The 16,867-nt window shown below is 43.3% G+C and overlaps 1 protein-coding gene across 1 annotated transcript in view; it reads left to right on the top strand.

Moving 5' to 3' along the window:
- The window catches only part of tbck (TBC1 domain containing kinase), a 42,587-nt gene that overhangs the window by 14,133 nt on the left and 11,587 nt on the right, over positions 1–16,867 (top strand). Inside the window, exons 22-23 of the mRNA XM_041966070.1 lie at positions 814–975; positions 10,328–10,500. Of these exons, the coding sequence (XP_041822004.1) occupies positions 814–975; positions 10,328–10,500 (335 nt within the window). The remainder of the gene's footprint in view (positions 1–813; positions 976–10,327; positions 10,501–16,867) is intronic.

Genomic DNA, 16,867 nt, shown 5'->3' with positions numbered 1-16,867 from the left:
CCCTTATCCTCCCCCTGAGGCAGTGTGTGAGTCCAGTATTCAGGAGATGTGCCCCTCTGACTGCTAATGTCCCCAATCCAATATGAGACAAGGTTGGAGGGTCATCTTCCATTCACACACACACACACACACACACTTTCAGACACGCTGCCTGTCACTCACATGCACCCGTCTGCTCAGCTGACTGCTAATGTGGCGCGGAGCCTCCGAGGTATTTTCTCGCCGCTCTCGCTCTCTCAGCCTCGCCACAGTCACACTCTGCCCACACACACACAACACAACCCATAACAAACCCCGGGATGATATAAACAGGTGGACAGCGCTGGTTCTCATGAATAAATCTCAACAGGGAGGAAGCGTTAAATTTTAAAAATAATACGACTGAAATATTAACTGCAGTGGGCCGCGTTATCAGGATGTGGTTTTATTTGGCTTGAATCAACCTGTGCACATTCCTCGCTCTAAAGCTCCTCAGCCCCCTGATGTTCTTCCTGTCATTTTTCCACAACAACACCCACCTAGAAACATTTTCCCAGCTGCCACCCCCACATCAAAATATTCCTCCAGGCAGGCAACCTCGCCAAAGCACAATATTGCTTAGTGAGCTTCCCATTTTAAAGCCATACAGCCGTGTTAAGTAAATGCGCTGTGCACATGCAAATCATGCTCATTATATCCAAACTGCTTTCTCACTGTGTGCGTGTTGCATGCCATTGTCCTGCTGGCAGGATCCTATTGTGCCTCCCTCCAGGGATTTGTCGTTTCGGTCATTTTGTAAAAATCTCCCCCTTTGTTGTGTTTATTTGTGTTCAGATGTGTTTCCACTGCACAAGATCTTCCACCTGTGGGACACGCTGCTGCTGGGTAACTCCTCCTTCCCCTTCTGTATCGGCGTGGCCATATTGCAGCAGCTCAGGGATCGACTCCTGGCTAACGGCTTCAACGAGTGCATCCTGCTCTTCTCTGACCTGCCAGGTGAGAGCGTCAGCTCGTATCTGCATGTTTGTAAAACGCCACGTACCGCCTCCATCCCGCCTTTCAGGTGCATTTCAAACTCGCGTGAGGGCAAACAGGCCTAATTTTATCATTTATTTTCTGAATAAGTTAAGCCGTAGTGGCTCTGCAGTTATAAACAAGTCACACAGAAATATTTTTTCCTCTGCCGTCCTTAAACGTGACTCGAAGGCCGTCCGTGTCTATCAGCGACTGGCATTTGCAGGAGGCTGTTTTTCATTCCTCAGAGTGCTGATGTGCTTGAGTTAATGATATCCTCAAAGCAGGCGGCGCTGCACTCCCACACAGACACACTCCCTCCTTGATGTGCTGTAGGGGTGCCACGCTCTGCTCTGCATCTGTCAAACAGGCAACCTGCTGCACCCTGGGAGTTGTATGCCACAGCAATCACAACCTCCATGGTTCTCCAGCATTCCCACCACTTATCATCTTCATTCAGAGCTTTAGTCCATCCTGAGTGTTAACTGTTCAGCCGCTCGATAAGTAAGAGGTTGCTTGCTGTTGGGTTCTTCAGTGCTATCAGACATGAACCAGACAGATTAAGTGGCACTTTGAACCACAAATGCAAGATTACGCATGCAAGAAAAGGAGATAGGCATAAATAAATAAAGCCAAGGGTTAGCTTGGAAATGTGAGGCTAGCGGGCTGCTTGAAGCAACGATCTGCTTTGCAAATACTAAGATACTGAGATTTGTGTTTAAAAACTGCACAGGCGGAAGGAGCGGTGGGCCGTGCCACTGGCAGCAGAAGAAACGGGGTGCAGAGATGTGTGTACTCTGGCAGAAGAAGCAATCACATTATTTATTTGTTTATTTATTAATGGCCAGTGTAAATGACTGTTCTTTAACCTCTCATTACACCACGGAAGTGATGCGTTACTGCAGTGCAAAGATGGGGTGTGGAGGCGGCGGATGGGTGGCAGATTTGGAAATATAGTCTTTTAACTCAGCAGTATGGATGTTAATCCCTGTAGGTTTCAGTGCTTTACAGGCAAGAGGAGCAATTCTGCCTCCTCTTTTAAATAAGACACAGGAGGAGGGCCGACAAATCGAGGGGGAATTATGCGGCTTGATTCTAATCACGCAGGCTTGATGGGAATGCATACTTATTAGCTTTGCTCTGTTGGTCGCATGTATTTGTTAAGTACTTTTAACAGACCGACTCCCAATCCAGGGGGGTTTTAGCGTGGTATAGGCAGACACTGACACATTGCCCCGGGGACTTTGATGGTTTTGCCGGCTGCATGCGGCACCCAGAGCGAAGACTCCCGACGGTGTCTCTTACTGCGTGCCCTCTTCGCTGCTCCTTTTCAGTTGTACAAAGCGATTACTTCAGCAGAAGTGACATAAAATTCGAGAGCAGCATCTGTAATGTATGTCTTCAGAATGCACCTCTCGTCTGGGGGATAGCTCAAAGAATTTCACGTTAAAAACTCTATTTCCAAATGCTGCTTAGCCCTCTTTTTCCCCAACTGAAAGGCAGAATGACATTGGGCTTTTAAAACCAACAGAGACAGGGACGATTTGTCCAAGAGGGATGCTGGAGCGCTCTGTAAACTGAGGCCAGCAGCCTCCCCTTCTGCCTAAATTCAGTGCTGCCATACTTCACTGTGCTTTACTGCCCAAGTCCAGCAGATTCATGTGATGAGGCGGAAGGGAAGAGGAGAGCCAGTTCTCCTTATAAAGGTAAAATATGTTGGCCAAGAGCTGCAGTCAGCTTCTCTGGCACGATTTCCTGAGAGCGGCCACCGCTGCCAGCTCGTCTCTGTATATCACTGCCAGCCTCATTATCGCAGCTTGTGTATACCTGGGTAGTTACAGCGTAGTATCTGGCACTCTGTCTAAACTATATTAGGAATGAATTCTGGGCTGTGCTGACCTCAAACAGGTCTTGTTTACTTTAGCTTCCAGCCATGTTCTGGTCCGCACTCAAGAAGTTTTATATAACTTGTTACAGAAACAGACTGCTAAATCCAATCGAATACCAAACAGCTGAGCACCATATTTATCACCTCCACTGAATAACAGTAGAGCTCTTACTACTGTAGGCTTATTGGCCTGGAGTGGAGTGTTTTTTTGCAGCCGTGCTAGCAGAACAGATCTAGAGATGGCAATAGAGTGCTGCAGGAACGAGTGCTAAAACCCAGAAATGAGTTTGCACTTCTGGTTCCCTCCTCTCAAAGTTAATGTTTTGTTGTTTTTTAGCAGGCTTTTGGTTCGATGCCTGGAATAAAATCTGTGGTAACACAAGTTTAAGAGATTTCATGTTTTGTCCCACGGCATAAAATATGTCAGTAAATGCTGCACTCATGAAAAACGGTGGTTGCTAACAGGTGGCTAAATGAGACTGCAGAGGTTGTCGGGGACGTGAAACGTCACCTCTCTGAACACAGAAACTCATTCAGACCAGACTCAGGTGTTTAACTTGTAGATTTATCAATATATGCTGAAGTGTGTGTAGTAGTAGTAGTAGTAGTAGTAGTAGTAGTATAGTGTAGTAGGAGGCTGAGTGTTGGTGATGACCGTCATGTCATTTTTTTTTTACTTATGGTAATTGTGTTTCTGCCTCAGAAATCATAAAAGTGTTTTTTATTTTTGAAGCACAGCTTCACAGAGCAGCTAGCATGTCTGCAGACTCCTGGTCTTGTCTCTTATTTAACCCTTGTTAACAGTCAAATGCTGAGTGTATCATTCTTCGACCTGCAGTGCATGTGGTGCCATTCATAGGGCCTCAAAGTAAACATGGGTTTATCTTTGTTAAATTGGAAACGGACAACTTTTCCAAGCGGAATTATTGTTAGTCACTGTTGTTGCAAAAACAAGTGGATAGTTTTTCATTTTCCCAGGGCTCAAATAATGACCAAAAACACAGTTTACGCTGTATTTGATTCCAAATTTCTGACACTTCTTTGGAAATAAGAGAGAAGAAAGACGGATGTTAACTGAAGAGGTAAAATGAAATTGTCAGAATTTTCTGTGGAGTAATAACGTAGTTTAAGTTTTGCTTCGTGCAAACCAGTAGCCACAGCAGGGGTTGGTGTCAGGGTGGAGGGGGCGGTGGAAGACAACATGTGTGAGTGAGTCCATTCATTTAGACTATAATAAAGACATGGGAGCAGATATGGACTGAATGACCAGCCTTTATTTTCCTGGGAGGAACCAATCTGCAGCCATGAAAGTGTGCAATCAAAATTTACTTCATAATGATCCGTTAAAGCAAAAGACTTCTTTCTCTATAGCCAGTTTAAATGAGTTATATGGTTTTCTAATAGACCTTGTCAGCCTTTATTGGAAACAAGGTTTTGGAGGTCAGTCTGTATGTATGTGCTCTGCCTCAATACTTTTATGTAGATATGAGTACACACACACACACACACACACACACACACGTACACACATGGACTTGAGTTATGGTGGATGTCCTGTGATTTGCGGTCCACACCTGCTCCTTTCTGCCATCAGGCGTGGAGAATTGATGTCCTCATACAACAGAGGCTCACATTCATTTGTTTCAGAGCAGACTCCACATGCTCGTAACCACAGGAACGGCGTGTGGGAAGCCAGAAAAACAGACCCTGTTGCTGGCTGGACATCATAAAAGAAGAAAAATAGACTCAATCCAGTTGGTGCGGCACGCAAGGAAAGAGAAATCAAAGAGAGCGTGTTTTCAGATGGCAATCGCTTTTCTGGCCAGGATGCAGGTGATTTTAATATTAGCATATTAACACTGTGTTTAATCCATGAACCAGCAGGTGCTCTTTAAAACTGAGGCGTCATGTCATAAACTGCATCACTCATACACTACACACACATCACATTATACATTTTGACTTCATCTAAGGTTCAGAGAAATGCACGAACTTTGAAAGACGCATCAGTGGGTTTGACATTTAGTCGTGAAATAAGAAAAAGTCTGTTCCTGTCTGCAACTGTCAGAATAAAAGTTAACGGTCAAGATAACGTTACAGGACAGCGGCTCTTAAATGATTCAGACGCGCACTCTTTCCCTCCTTCTAGGCAGTAAATGGCGCTAGTGACAATAATTCTCGGTGACAAGCCTATTACATATAACACTGAAGTCTATAGTGCCAATATTCCTCCGAAGAGGAGAGGTCCAGATTTAAGGGACGCCGTGGAGACTCTGAGGTCATGCTCATCCGCTGCTTCTCCAAAGTGTTGATTTGTCAGGTGAGCTACGTCCCTCGTACAGCTTCCTCCTCACACACATGTGACCAGATTCATCCTGACTCTCCTGAAAATCACAGACGACTAGAATATGACTGAATTATTCTCAGTTAGGTTTAATGAATAATATCGCAATCAGTACATCAGAGTCTGGAATAAAATTAAATGTGAAACAGGTGAGACCTCTGCTGCAACATTTTGCCTCGGAGCCAGCGATACATCTCAGCCCGCCATTTGTTGGCAATTAATCTCATTTTGCGATTCCCATTTGCTTAGTCTTGTAGCCTCGGGTGATCTATAACTTTCTCTTGTTTGGAGACTTCATTGATTCACAATGGACCGGAGAGGCTCTGCGGCTGACAGGAAGCGTGTGTTTACTGATGATGCAGCGGCATTTGCCTTCACGGGACATTAGCATCTGTCTCGGTGAGCGGAGCTGGGCGCAGAACTGATGAGCTCTAGTTATAGACGTTTACTTCTGAGAAAAACAACCACGAGCTGCTGAAAGCGCTCCAGGCGCCGTTGCACGGAGGGATACCTCGAGAACACGAGCAGAAGGAGAAGCAGAACATTGATGTTGAAGGTTTAGTGTTGGGAGCGCGTGACAGATTCGGCTTGACACATTTGCATTTACATTTAGGGATTTGGCTCATAGTTTGGTCTGAAGCATTTTAAAACAAATAAAATGAGCTTAAATCCTGTTACAGGCAACCTGGGTAATATCCACAGGCTTCTGACAATATTGATTGGGGGCCGAATTTATTAATAATCCCGGATTTGCTCTAGGAATTGTGCTCATTCCCAAAAATACTCCCACCTTAGAGAACCTGAGTTATTTTTGAGTTTCCCACACTCACTTTCAGGCAGGAAGTAGACGTTCTCATTTGAGAGTGACTGACAGGGAGTGACTTATGACCTTCAGAAGCGTAAAATTAAATTAATAATGTCATCTTGTAGTTTTCCTGAGCGGTTCCACTGTGCAGTCACCACATTCAGAAGACTGACGGAAAAATAATTTGATAAACTACTTGTACAAGGGAAGAGTCTGGAAATATATTTCAGAATCAGAATCAGCTTGAGTGGTCGAGTATGCGTGCACATGCAGCGAGTGTGGCTCCATTTCACTCTGCGTTCTTACACAGGCATTGATATAACAGCTAAGAACAACAAAGCTGAACAAACAAAGGTGAAGAATAGACACGGCTGTTATGTACACGAGTATGTGAAGCACCGATGACCAACAAAATAATCCGAATGTATATATACACAAGTCAGGTTTTCCTGGGTTGTAGACAATACGAACAGCGCAAAGAGGAATAAATATTGAACGGATACACATGGATGATGATGTACTGTATATATATGCATGCATGTCTGTAGGCAATGAGGGATTTATAGTGACAGTGACGTGCCTGATGATATGCGCATGTTAAAAATAGCACATTTGAAACTAAAGATATAATCTACTATAGAAGTAACTGGATGTTTTGAGTTTGCTGACACTGTTTCACTTCATATTTGTTGATTTCGGTGCAACGCTGCACGTTGCATATTTTATCCAGCGAGTCCACACATCTAGCACACAGAACCCCTTTATATGTGAACGCGCCTCGTCGACAATGCTCGGGCGCAGCCGCTGGTCCCCCGTCTTGTCTCTGGTGTGTCTGGGCCTCATTTGGCCGCAGCATCGACGATCAGGAATTCATAACTGAAACTTGGTTTGCTTTTATCTTGTAATGAAATTTCAACAAAAGCGATCACAGCTGTGGCTTTCCTATGTTTTTAATTAAAGGATCAGTGTGTAGGATTTAGGCATCTAGTGGTGAGGTTGCAGATTGCAACCAGCTGAACACCCCTCGCCTCACCCCTCCCCTCTAAGCATGTGATTATACACTAATGAAAACATATTTCTGAATATTATCGTATTTTCCGCACTTTAAGGTGCACCTAAAAGTCTTTAATTTTCTCAAAAACCGACAGTGCGCCTTATAATCCGATGGGCCTTTTATATGGATCAATATTGGTTAATTATGGCTATCGTAGTCAGGGGGCGTGGCCAAAGTAACAGCAGCCGTCATCCTTTTACTGGTAACTCAGCTGTCAACCTGAATAATAAAATGACTATTTCACTGAACAAGGAAAAAATATGGATATGTGCTAAATAATAGGCAATTAAAATATGAATCAAACGTGGTTAATGTGATTTCTGCTGCTGTAAGCGCACAGCGTCTGCACATCAGCGCTGTGCGCCGTCACCTGCATCTTTACGCAGGATCAGCTGTCATCTGTGAGCGCGCGGTGTTTGTTTCAAAACGAACAAACTACAATAAAAGACATTTTAAATAAATGCTCATTAATTATTTTCAGGAGCCGCATCAGAGGGATGAAAGAGCCGCATCTGGGTTGCTGACCCCTGATCTAGTGGATGCATAACGCAACCCAGACACCACCGTACGGTAGTTTCTGTCTTATAATGCGGTGCGCCCTATATATGAAAAAAGTTTTAAAATAGGCCATTCATTGAAGGTGCGCTTTATAATCCGGTGCGCATTATAGTGCGGAAAATACGGTATATTGCTTTTCTGATATATTCTTCCAATAAATCTTACACACTGGTCCTTTAAGTCTCAGTTTTGGTTGAATGAACTTGTTTCCTGCAGATCGGGCACAATTCTGTAGACTGGACCGTTATCTTAGACACGTTTCAATACAATCTGTATATTTGATTTTTGTTATTTTAGAAGTATAAACATTTTTCATGCCTCCTGGTACAACCATGCATATTTGTGCTCGGGTGCAAACATGCATTCCATACTGGGAAATCCTCTCCTGAATCCTGTGTAAGATAGGAATAGTATATCCAAAATAGAGGAAGGTGATGAAATGCTTTTGCCCCTAAACCTAAAATTAGGGCCAAATAAGATCTCACTGACAGCCTGACATCAGCCTCGTGGATAAATGAGAGCCCTGAACATTGATGGATCACTGAAATGAGAGCACGGCTCAGTAAAGACATAATTAAGCCAACTTCTTCCATGAATAATACATGTTACCCCTTAAAGCCATACAAACTCAATGCACATCATCCTTCTAACGACCGGAACTCCGCAGCAGGCATCGTTTCCTCAAGCTGTATCAGAATATTATTATTAATTACATTTTTACTATGTATGAAAGATGGATGGAAAAAACCTTCAGAAAGATACAGTTAAATTGTTACAAGTACTGAAATTTGTCTTCAATAATCTGTGACCTGATGATGAAGAGTCACTTTCATGGTGTGTTTGTTATATCAGGTGGTTGGAATATTATAATGCAACAGATCTTCTCTATTTTAATTCTCTCATCTCTATTTTAATTGTCTCATCTCTGTCATTGTCATTTCTGTCTTCCTTTGCACGACAATCCAATTCCACAAAGCCCCTGAGTTGCTCTTAACTAATCATGCTATTCTGCTATTTGTGCCAACAAGTCACAGCCCACGATCCACGGCCATACATAATTACCAAAATGTAATTTTGTCGTAGCAAAAAGAAAAATGACTCATGCACAGAATTGGCTGCCTTAGAATGCCCACCTGAGCCCAGGGCTTGTTAAAGCGGCTATCAATCTCCTCTTCCTCATTCCTGCCTCTTTTAGCAGGAGGAGTGATTGCGTGCAGCATTCGTCCGCCCTGGGGAGGGAAAATGTGTTTGTGGAAACTGCCTGTGAGCCGGCCGGTGAGGAATCTCAGACCGCCAGTGTGTTTTTCACTGGAATGAACCTCGTAACTGAGACTGTGAGGTCCGAGCCCGTGAGAGCTGACAGCCCCCTAACCTTGACACCGCTGTGGGACGGCGTCAGGGGGGGGCAAGATGCATCTTCTGTATAATTTCACTGGAGCCTGGGCCAGGTGCAGGTCACACCGTGGAGCACTCATTAGGCAGACTTTCTTATTATCCCAGAAAAAGGGGAGCAAAAAGGAGAGGCTGTCAGTCTGAAAGAGTGTGAAGGAAAGAATTCCTAATTTACCCAAATCCTCGGCTAATCCAGTGAGTCCCTTTTCCCTAATCCTCTCTATTCTCAATGCGAGAAGCAGGAGGAGGATGGATACTGCTGGAGAGGCGCTAGTGGGGAAGAGAGGGAAGTTTTGCTTTGCACTAAAAAAGGGCAAGAGCTCAGCAGAGGAAGCAGCAGCTAAAAGATGGGCAGTTATTATCTTAAAGAGCCACTGGCACTGCTGGATGACTCTTTAAGATTATTAATGGCAGCAAAAAGCCAAGGTCAAGCTGCTCCCGTCTGCAGCTCAACCTCCCACACCACATTTCCATAATCTCTGATGATTTATGTCTGATTCCAGGGAGGGAATCACATTTTTAATTCTCATGCTTTACACTTGGTTTATTCATTTTTTTTTTCATTAATTCATATTCTCACACAGCAGTTAAATAATCTCTTAAAGGAACAGTTAGTGGTAATTGAAAGTTGAGAGATTAGCAGAATATCCTGGGGTTTTTTTTGCTTTTAAGTGAAATGTCTTAACTGTTGAATGGATTGCTATTAAACTTGGCACAGACAGTTATGTTTCCCTCAGGATCAGTTGTAATAATATTGGTGATCCTCTAATTTTTTTTATCTAGTGGCACATCAGATCAAAATGTTTACAATTATCAGCAAACAGGCTTACAAATGACGCTCCTACCAGCCTTAGCTTTCCTTTGTGTTTAATGCTAATTACCGAATGTTAGCATGCTAATAACACGCTAAACTGAGATGGTAAATAATAATCCAGTATTATACCTGCTGAATGTGATCATTGTCATAACGAGTGTGTTAGCATGCTAATGTTAGCATTTAGCCTCACAGAGCTGCCAGCGTGGCTGTAGACCCTCTTGTATGTTTGGTTGTGATGTAAAAGGCTCCAGTCTTCATCCAAGGCTGCTATTTTCCACTTTTATTGATGATTATGAGGCTATATGATATATAAAAGAGCCATATTTGCCAGCTTAGTTGAGTAAACATAAAAAAAAATGTTGTTTTTTAAATTGGGTGTAGGTTAATGTTTGCAGGATCATTATAGTCTTAAAAGGATCTTTTAGGTTCTCCAACTTCAGCGCCATATTTTTCTCCTGTTCCTTTCTGTTGCACAGAAATTGACATTGAGCGCTGTGTTCGTGAGTCCATCAGCCTCTTCTGCTGGACTCCAAAGAGCGCCACCTACCGGCAACACGCCCAGCCACCAAAGACCGCCGGTGACAACGGCTTTGGGAAAACGGCAACATACTACTCGTCTGACTACCAGGACATGCCCAAGACGGATCTGGTGAGTTTTACTTATCACACACACACACACACACACACACACACACCGTGACACAAATAAACTTCACAAAAACGACTTCCTTTGCTTCACAAAGTCGTGAGTCGGCGTCTGTTGAAGATAAGACACAGCGATCAAGACAGAAGCCGTCTTTTGTTATTTCTTTCATGTTTTCATGCTGGATCCTTTACTCGTTACTGTAGAAGACCTTGTTCCTGGTATGTGGTGTCCGAGGTAATGAGGTATCTTATTCAACAGACTCAGACTGTTCAAGGCCTCTACATGCTTCATGAAAAATGTATTGTGTGTCAGAGACCGAGTGAAACGTGACTTTTAATAGGAATTAAGTTCAACGCAGCCTCACAGCATGTGTGCTGATCTGCTGCAGGAGAATCGACACCACAGTCAACTGAAACCACTGACGACTCTGTAAGAGGGTCATATCAATCTGTCTTTACAATCACAACAAATCACCATCAATTATTATTACAAAATAATGCTGAAATTTATTCCAATTTATTGTAATCCAGTAAAAATTCTGTTTCAAATTTCAAATGCAGTGGTCAGTGAGTTGAAACATGAATATATATACATGAATAACTCTTCACTGCTTCACTAAAGGTTTAATAAATGTGAATGATCAGCAGCTGGATTTATGTTGTGAGCTGTATTTGTCCAGTATTTCACACCTGTAATGAATAATGTTTGGTCAGAGTTAATAAATTCTTGCTACTGATTTGCACAGAGTGACTCACTGCACGTCGCCCACACCTGTTCTCCTCACTAATTAACACCTGACTGTGGAGCAGCAGACTGCCTCCAATGCGCCTGTTAAGCTGTATTGATTTTTCATGTTAGAATGAGATCCTCTGCAATCAAATGTTACGGTTTGATGCTCGGCGCGGCTCACGGCAAACCGCTTCAATTCCCGAAGCGATCAGATTTCCTCTCCACCAACAGTCACCCAAATCAAAATGACTGGCACTTTTTGAAACACCGTTTCGAACGCTTTGCAGTGATCAAAACTTTAAATTAAAATCATTTGGCAGAGGTTCAAGTGTGAGATATCCCTCCCTCCCAAGACGTAATTAAAGATAAACACGCAGCAAACGTGCATCAAGCAAACCAGCATTAAAAGTGTTGATGCTCACTTTTAAGAGGTGTGTATTGATATGATGGCGTCTCTCACAAAGGCCTTTTGTCTGTCCCCGTTTGCCTTTCACACCTGAATGCATCGCGTCCAGAAAGCTCACAAACACTCTCGTCGGCCCTATCCGCCGTGCGCCCCAGTGATTGCCGTAATCTTTCTCATTGAGCCGAAGCTGAATGAGAAATGGATGGGCGGTGGCATTGATCCATGGCCGCGTCTATCTGTCGCCCACCTCTTCGTCAGAACACGTAGGCAGGAGTGCACCGTCTTCAAATGTCACGCTCATCGCTGGACCGACCACACACACACACACAGTGCACACAACGCTGATGGTACAGTACGACTGCAGAGAGGAAAGCCAAGAGAATAAACAAAGCTGTTGAACTCCAGATTCTCAGCTTATTACTCATTATCACGCATGTCGACTCAGGTTATCGTCTCATCTGAGGACTGCTGACTCGGTGAAATCGCTGTTCACACATTTGACTTTCAGCTACACGCGTAAAGCTGAACGCTGGCAGCCGCAAACGAAGGCTGATGAGAAGTGTCGTCAGTCTGTTTGTATTCATATTAGATATTTCTTTGAACAGAAGATGCCTCATTTAACCAGAGACAGTGTCACTTCAAATTGCGACCCTGATTCCGAATCAGTTGGGATGCTGTATGAACTTCAACAAAACAGAATGTGACACATAAACTCACCTGAAGGCAGCACAAAGTCAATATATTTAAAGTCTGACCTCATCATCAGAAACTGTGTTTCCTGGCAGCAGTTTCCTGAAGTGTTCCTGAGTCCAGGTATTAATCACTTTATCCAATCACGTCGCTCCATCCTCGCTGTGAACCACTGAGCCTTTCAATCATGATGCTATCACCTGTTACCAATCAACCTGTTTACCTGTGGAATGATCCAAACAGGTGTTTTTGGAGCGTTCCACATCTTTCCCAGTCTTTAGTTGCTCCTTAGCTGCAGATATTTACAAGCTCAGCTCAGCTCAAACAGTAAATATATTGACTTTTAGCAGTTTTCAGGTGAGTTTGTGTCAGAGAGGATCAGCAGGTGATCACGTCCTGGTTCACTGAAGTTGTACGCAGCGTCCCGTCTCTTGTGGAATTGGGCTTGTTGTCCTGTATGCTTCATGTTTGTCTTACATGCCTCCTCACTGCCCCTCTCTCTGGTAACAGAGCAGGATGCTCCGTCAGCAGATTCTCAGCCCTCGTCGTGAGCAGACATCCATCTCGGTAGACAGCTGCTGTCCACTCAGCTTGGTTTGAGTGAGTGTATGTGAGAAAACAAGCTCTCCTTCCTCTGAGCCGTGAATAAAACAATCTAAACATAGCCAAACAACTACAAACATGCTCCGCTCTTGTTACTTTAGTTAAATTTCCTCCGCTTTTATCGGTCTTTGACGTGAATTTAGTTTTATTTTGTAATGTAGTAGAACAGCTTTTTGGGCAATAAAAGCTGCAAACAGCAGAGCTAATGTGCTCCCGGATGTATCAGTTAATCCAGCATGATGCGTTTGTGTGCTTGCTACCCACTGTGATGTGTTGTACATAAAGAAGATGCTGTCAGCATTGGATAGAAAGTTATATATTTAAAATTGGGAGCTTTGAGAAATTGAAGTGCTGTCGTGTGCATGGGGGTCTGGTGCCGTTCCCTGCGGATGAGCAGATGTTTTGCTCACTGCATCTAACAGCTGGCAGAGCTTGCATTTCAATAATTGAGCGAATGGATGTCCACGAGTAAACAGGAATGCTTCCTCGTTCCAATTTTTAAGTACTTGTGCGCCGCATCTACCCATGAATGCATAAAACTGAGCGAATGGAGCATTCTTAATTAGGCGGGGGGGTGTATGTGTGTATGCACGTATATGTGTTGTAGGATTTGTAGTGAATGGGTAAAACCAGTCTATTAAACTCACAGGATGTAAGTTCTGTGGTCAGGGGTCTGTTACAGCAGCCGAACAATATTGGTGTCGTTCAGTCCAGCACTATTGAAAAGAATGGACAAAAAATCAAACAAAAAACTTTATCTAATTAAAAAAAGGTTAACAAAACAAGTCTGCAAAAACTATTTCCAGGTGTTAGAGTTACACACAAAGCACGGTCAAAAAACTGTACACATCCGTGCTGGTCTACATCCTTCTAGCTGTTTCCACTGTCGTTTCAGTTCTGAAGTGCGTCAGCCTTCAAGTCCTGAATCTAAATAACTGTAATTATCCCTTACTTACAGTCAACATTCTTTCATGAAATAAACAAACTAGAAATTACAAAATGCTAAAGATATTAATTCTTGTGTTGCTTTCAAAATATATTATTAATTATTTTAAATATTAATCTAACACTCTCAGTTAAAACAATGAAAACATAAGACCTGACTTAATGGCATCGTGCAGTGGCGTGGTAGTTCTCTTCACTGCCTGACGTACCATCGACTGCTTCCTGTGTTTCCCTGGAAGTTATAGCAGCCAGCAGGTTGAGCGAGATACGACCCCATCGACAGGCGTGAAACGCACCGTCACCTGGAAGGAAAGGTACAAATTTCTCCAAAAATGTCACATTATTACCTTTTATGTCATCACTTATCAGATACTGTGCAGGCTAACGCTGCTGTGATACACAGGATGTGATGCAGCCTCTACAAAACCTCTCCAACAAACTGCAGCATTTTGAAGCTTATTATTTAGAGTGTTGTTGACAACATGACATGTTGTTTCAACTGGTAGAAGCACCTGTTGATATTATATCACCACCACTATCTGCAGCCTCAGAAATGACCGTAGAACAGGAAGAACACCTTTCTGTAGCTGCGTTTCCATTACAGTTGTTCGCAAAATAAAAGCAATGTTTCTGAAATTTCGGCAAAGTTCAAATGCTACTTGCAGGTGTTTCCACTGAGCAGTGTTTTGCGATCAGCCGAAATTCTCGTAAATTCTCGGACGTCCCGCGAGATTTCATTTTGAGGAAGATGGCCGAAAGTGTTATGCGTCCGCTGACCTCGGTGATGCGAAAAAAGTGTTTCCATTACACTTTTGCGATACACTTTTATATCGACACGTCTGAAAAACCACCTCATGAGAGTGTAAAAATGTTTTAGCGATATTTGAGAGGATTTTCAAAACATAAGTGTTTCCATTACCAGTTTTTTATTGCGATATTTAGGATTTGCGCATTTCTAGGGGCAATGGAAACGCAGCTTGTCACACTGTCAGCAGAAAAGTACAGCTAGTACTGCTCTGCTTTAGTATTTCAGCTTTACCGTATGTTCCCTGCAATATAAAACTTGAGTTTCACGATTAACTGTCTAAAACCGTCGTCTTATGATCCTCTCCGACCGTTTCAGTCTTCAAACTAAGGCGCTAAGCAAGTTGCTTATGCTACAGTAGAGCAGTATTATATTTCACACCGTAAGTCCGCTGTCAAAGTGCACAGCTGGACTCAAATTCTGTCTTTTGTCAGCAAAATAGAGATCAGTTTTTATTAGAGGATGCTGGGTTTTCCGCCCCCCTCAAAAAAAAAACATTCATGTTAGAGCACTATGGGAGACTGCTGTGTGGACAGAATTAAACCAGGAAGTACATGATGAAAAGCTGGGAAGATCCTTTACGTGTGTGTGTGTGTGTGTGTGTGTGTGTGTGCGTGTGCGTGTGCGTGTGCGTGTGCGTGTGCGTGTGCGTGCGTGCGTGCGTGCGTGCGTGCGTGTGTGTACTCAGTGAGGAGTATTTGTTGTCAGCATTTCTCTCAGATCGCGGCCTCAGTTATGCTCTTCATCTCTTTGTTTGACTGCAGACGCTGCAGATAAATAAAATGTTGTGGAATTTACACTCGAACACCAAAGACTGAGGTGTTTGATATGTGAAACTCTCGCAGTCTGAAGTGGCTCGCTCACCGACCTTGTCATCAAGCATTATCCAGGCTGTGCGCCACCGTTGTTCCCAGTTCAGTACGTGAAGTGATTCGAGTTTTTTTTTTATTTAACTTATTTATTTTTGTCTAACTGTGTACCGTGAGCATTTGTGCGTCGACGCAGTCACAAACACGAGCCCCTGCAGAGGATTTGTGTCTGCTTATCAGCAGCTCCAGTTTAGCCTCATCACTGTCAGGCCAGCGAAACGCAGAAGTGTCATTAAGCCATTCTCAGCTGGCACACACTGCTCATCGTGACATTTAAGTCGCCACACAGTGCTCCATCAGCCCCAGGCACTGACAGCCTGCATATTCTGCCTATTTCTGTCAGCATATTGCATGTGGATGGATACATTTATGTGAATTTATGGAGAGAGAGGCATTATTTTGGGTCGCTAAAGTAGATCTTTATGTGTTGGTGTTCACCTTTGCTTATAAGCGCACTGAAAATTTTACTTTATGCGAGCTAAACCAAGCAAATGCGCCCATTAAGCTCTATTGAGATGCCTGAAATCCTGATCCACAGTCTCATACAATACAACCCAGTTGCAGTCCAGAGCTTAGCACTGTTAGCTGTGTCAAATCCAAACCGGATCGCTGTCACCAGCTAATTTGCACCTTCACAGGGTGAGGAGGACCCCGGATGTCCGAGTAGAACCGGCTCTGCTACACGATGAATCAGCCGTTTGCTGCCATCAAAATAAACCCCTGGCTGTTTGTAGAGTGGAGAGACAGAATAAGATTAGATAAAACTTTATTAATCCCCTGCTGGGAAATTAGGGTGTTACAGGCAGCAGCAATAGTAGCCAGAATAATAAGAGAATACAAAATAAAAAATGACGATATATGTACATTTTATACAAAAAGACTATAAGAAATATGTTGCAATGGAAAATATATGTAAAGGAGTGGCACATGGTGGGTATGGACACAGTAAGTACGGTGTTCGCCCTACAGCACAGTAGAGAAATATATACACAGCAGAAAAATAAAATATATATGCGTACGTTTACTTCTTAAGAAAATAAAAATGTAATATTGCACAAGGTATTGAAAGCAGGACGTCAAACATAAATCACACAGTCGTGCACAAACAGTATGTACGTGGACACACTGCTACATTAAATAATGCTGGGGTTGAATAAGCGCATCAGTTGCATTTTGTGATGAAATATTCTAACCTCGCAGAGACGTGTTCAAAATTTCCCGTCTCCCGTTCAGTCGTTTGTTTGTGGCACAACATCAGCATTGCCAGCCACGTATCGATCTGATGAGAAGTTTGTGAGTAAACACCAAAACGTGGTGGAGAAT

This window comes from Chelmon rostratus, chromosome 3 (genome assembly GCF_017976325.1).
Source record: "Chelmon rostratus isolate fCheRos1 chromosome 3, fCheRos1.pri, whole genome shotgun sequence".
Taxonomy (NCBI): domain Eukaryota; kingdom Metazoa; phylum Chordata; class Actinopteri; order Chaetodontiformes; family Chaetodontidae; genus Chelmon; species Chelmon rostratus.
Note: the sequence above shows the minus strand (reverse complement) of the source record. Positions and strands in the feature narration are given on the sequence as shown.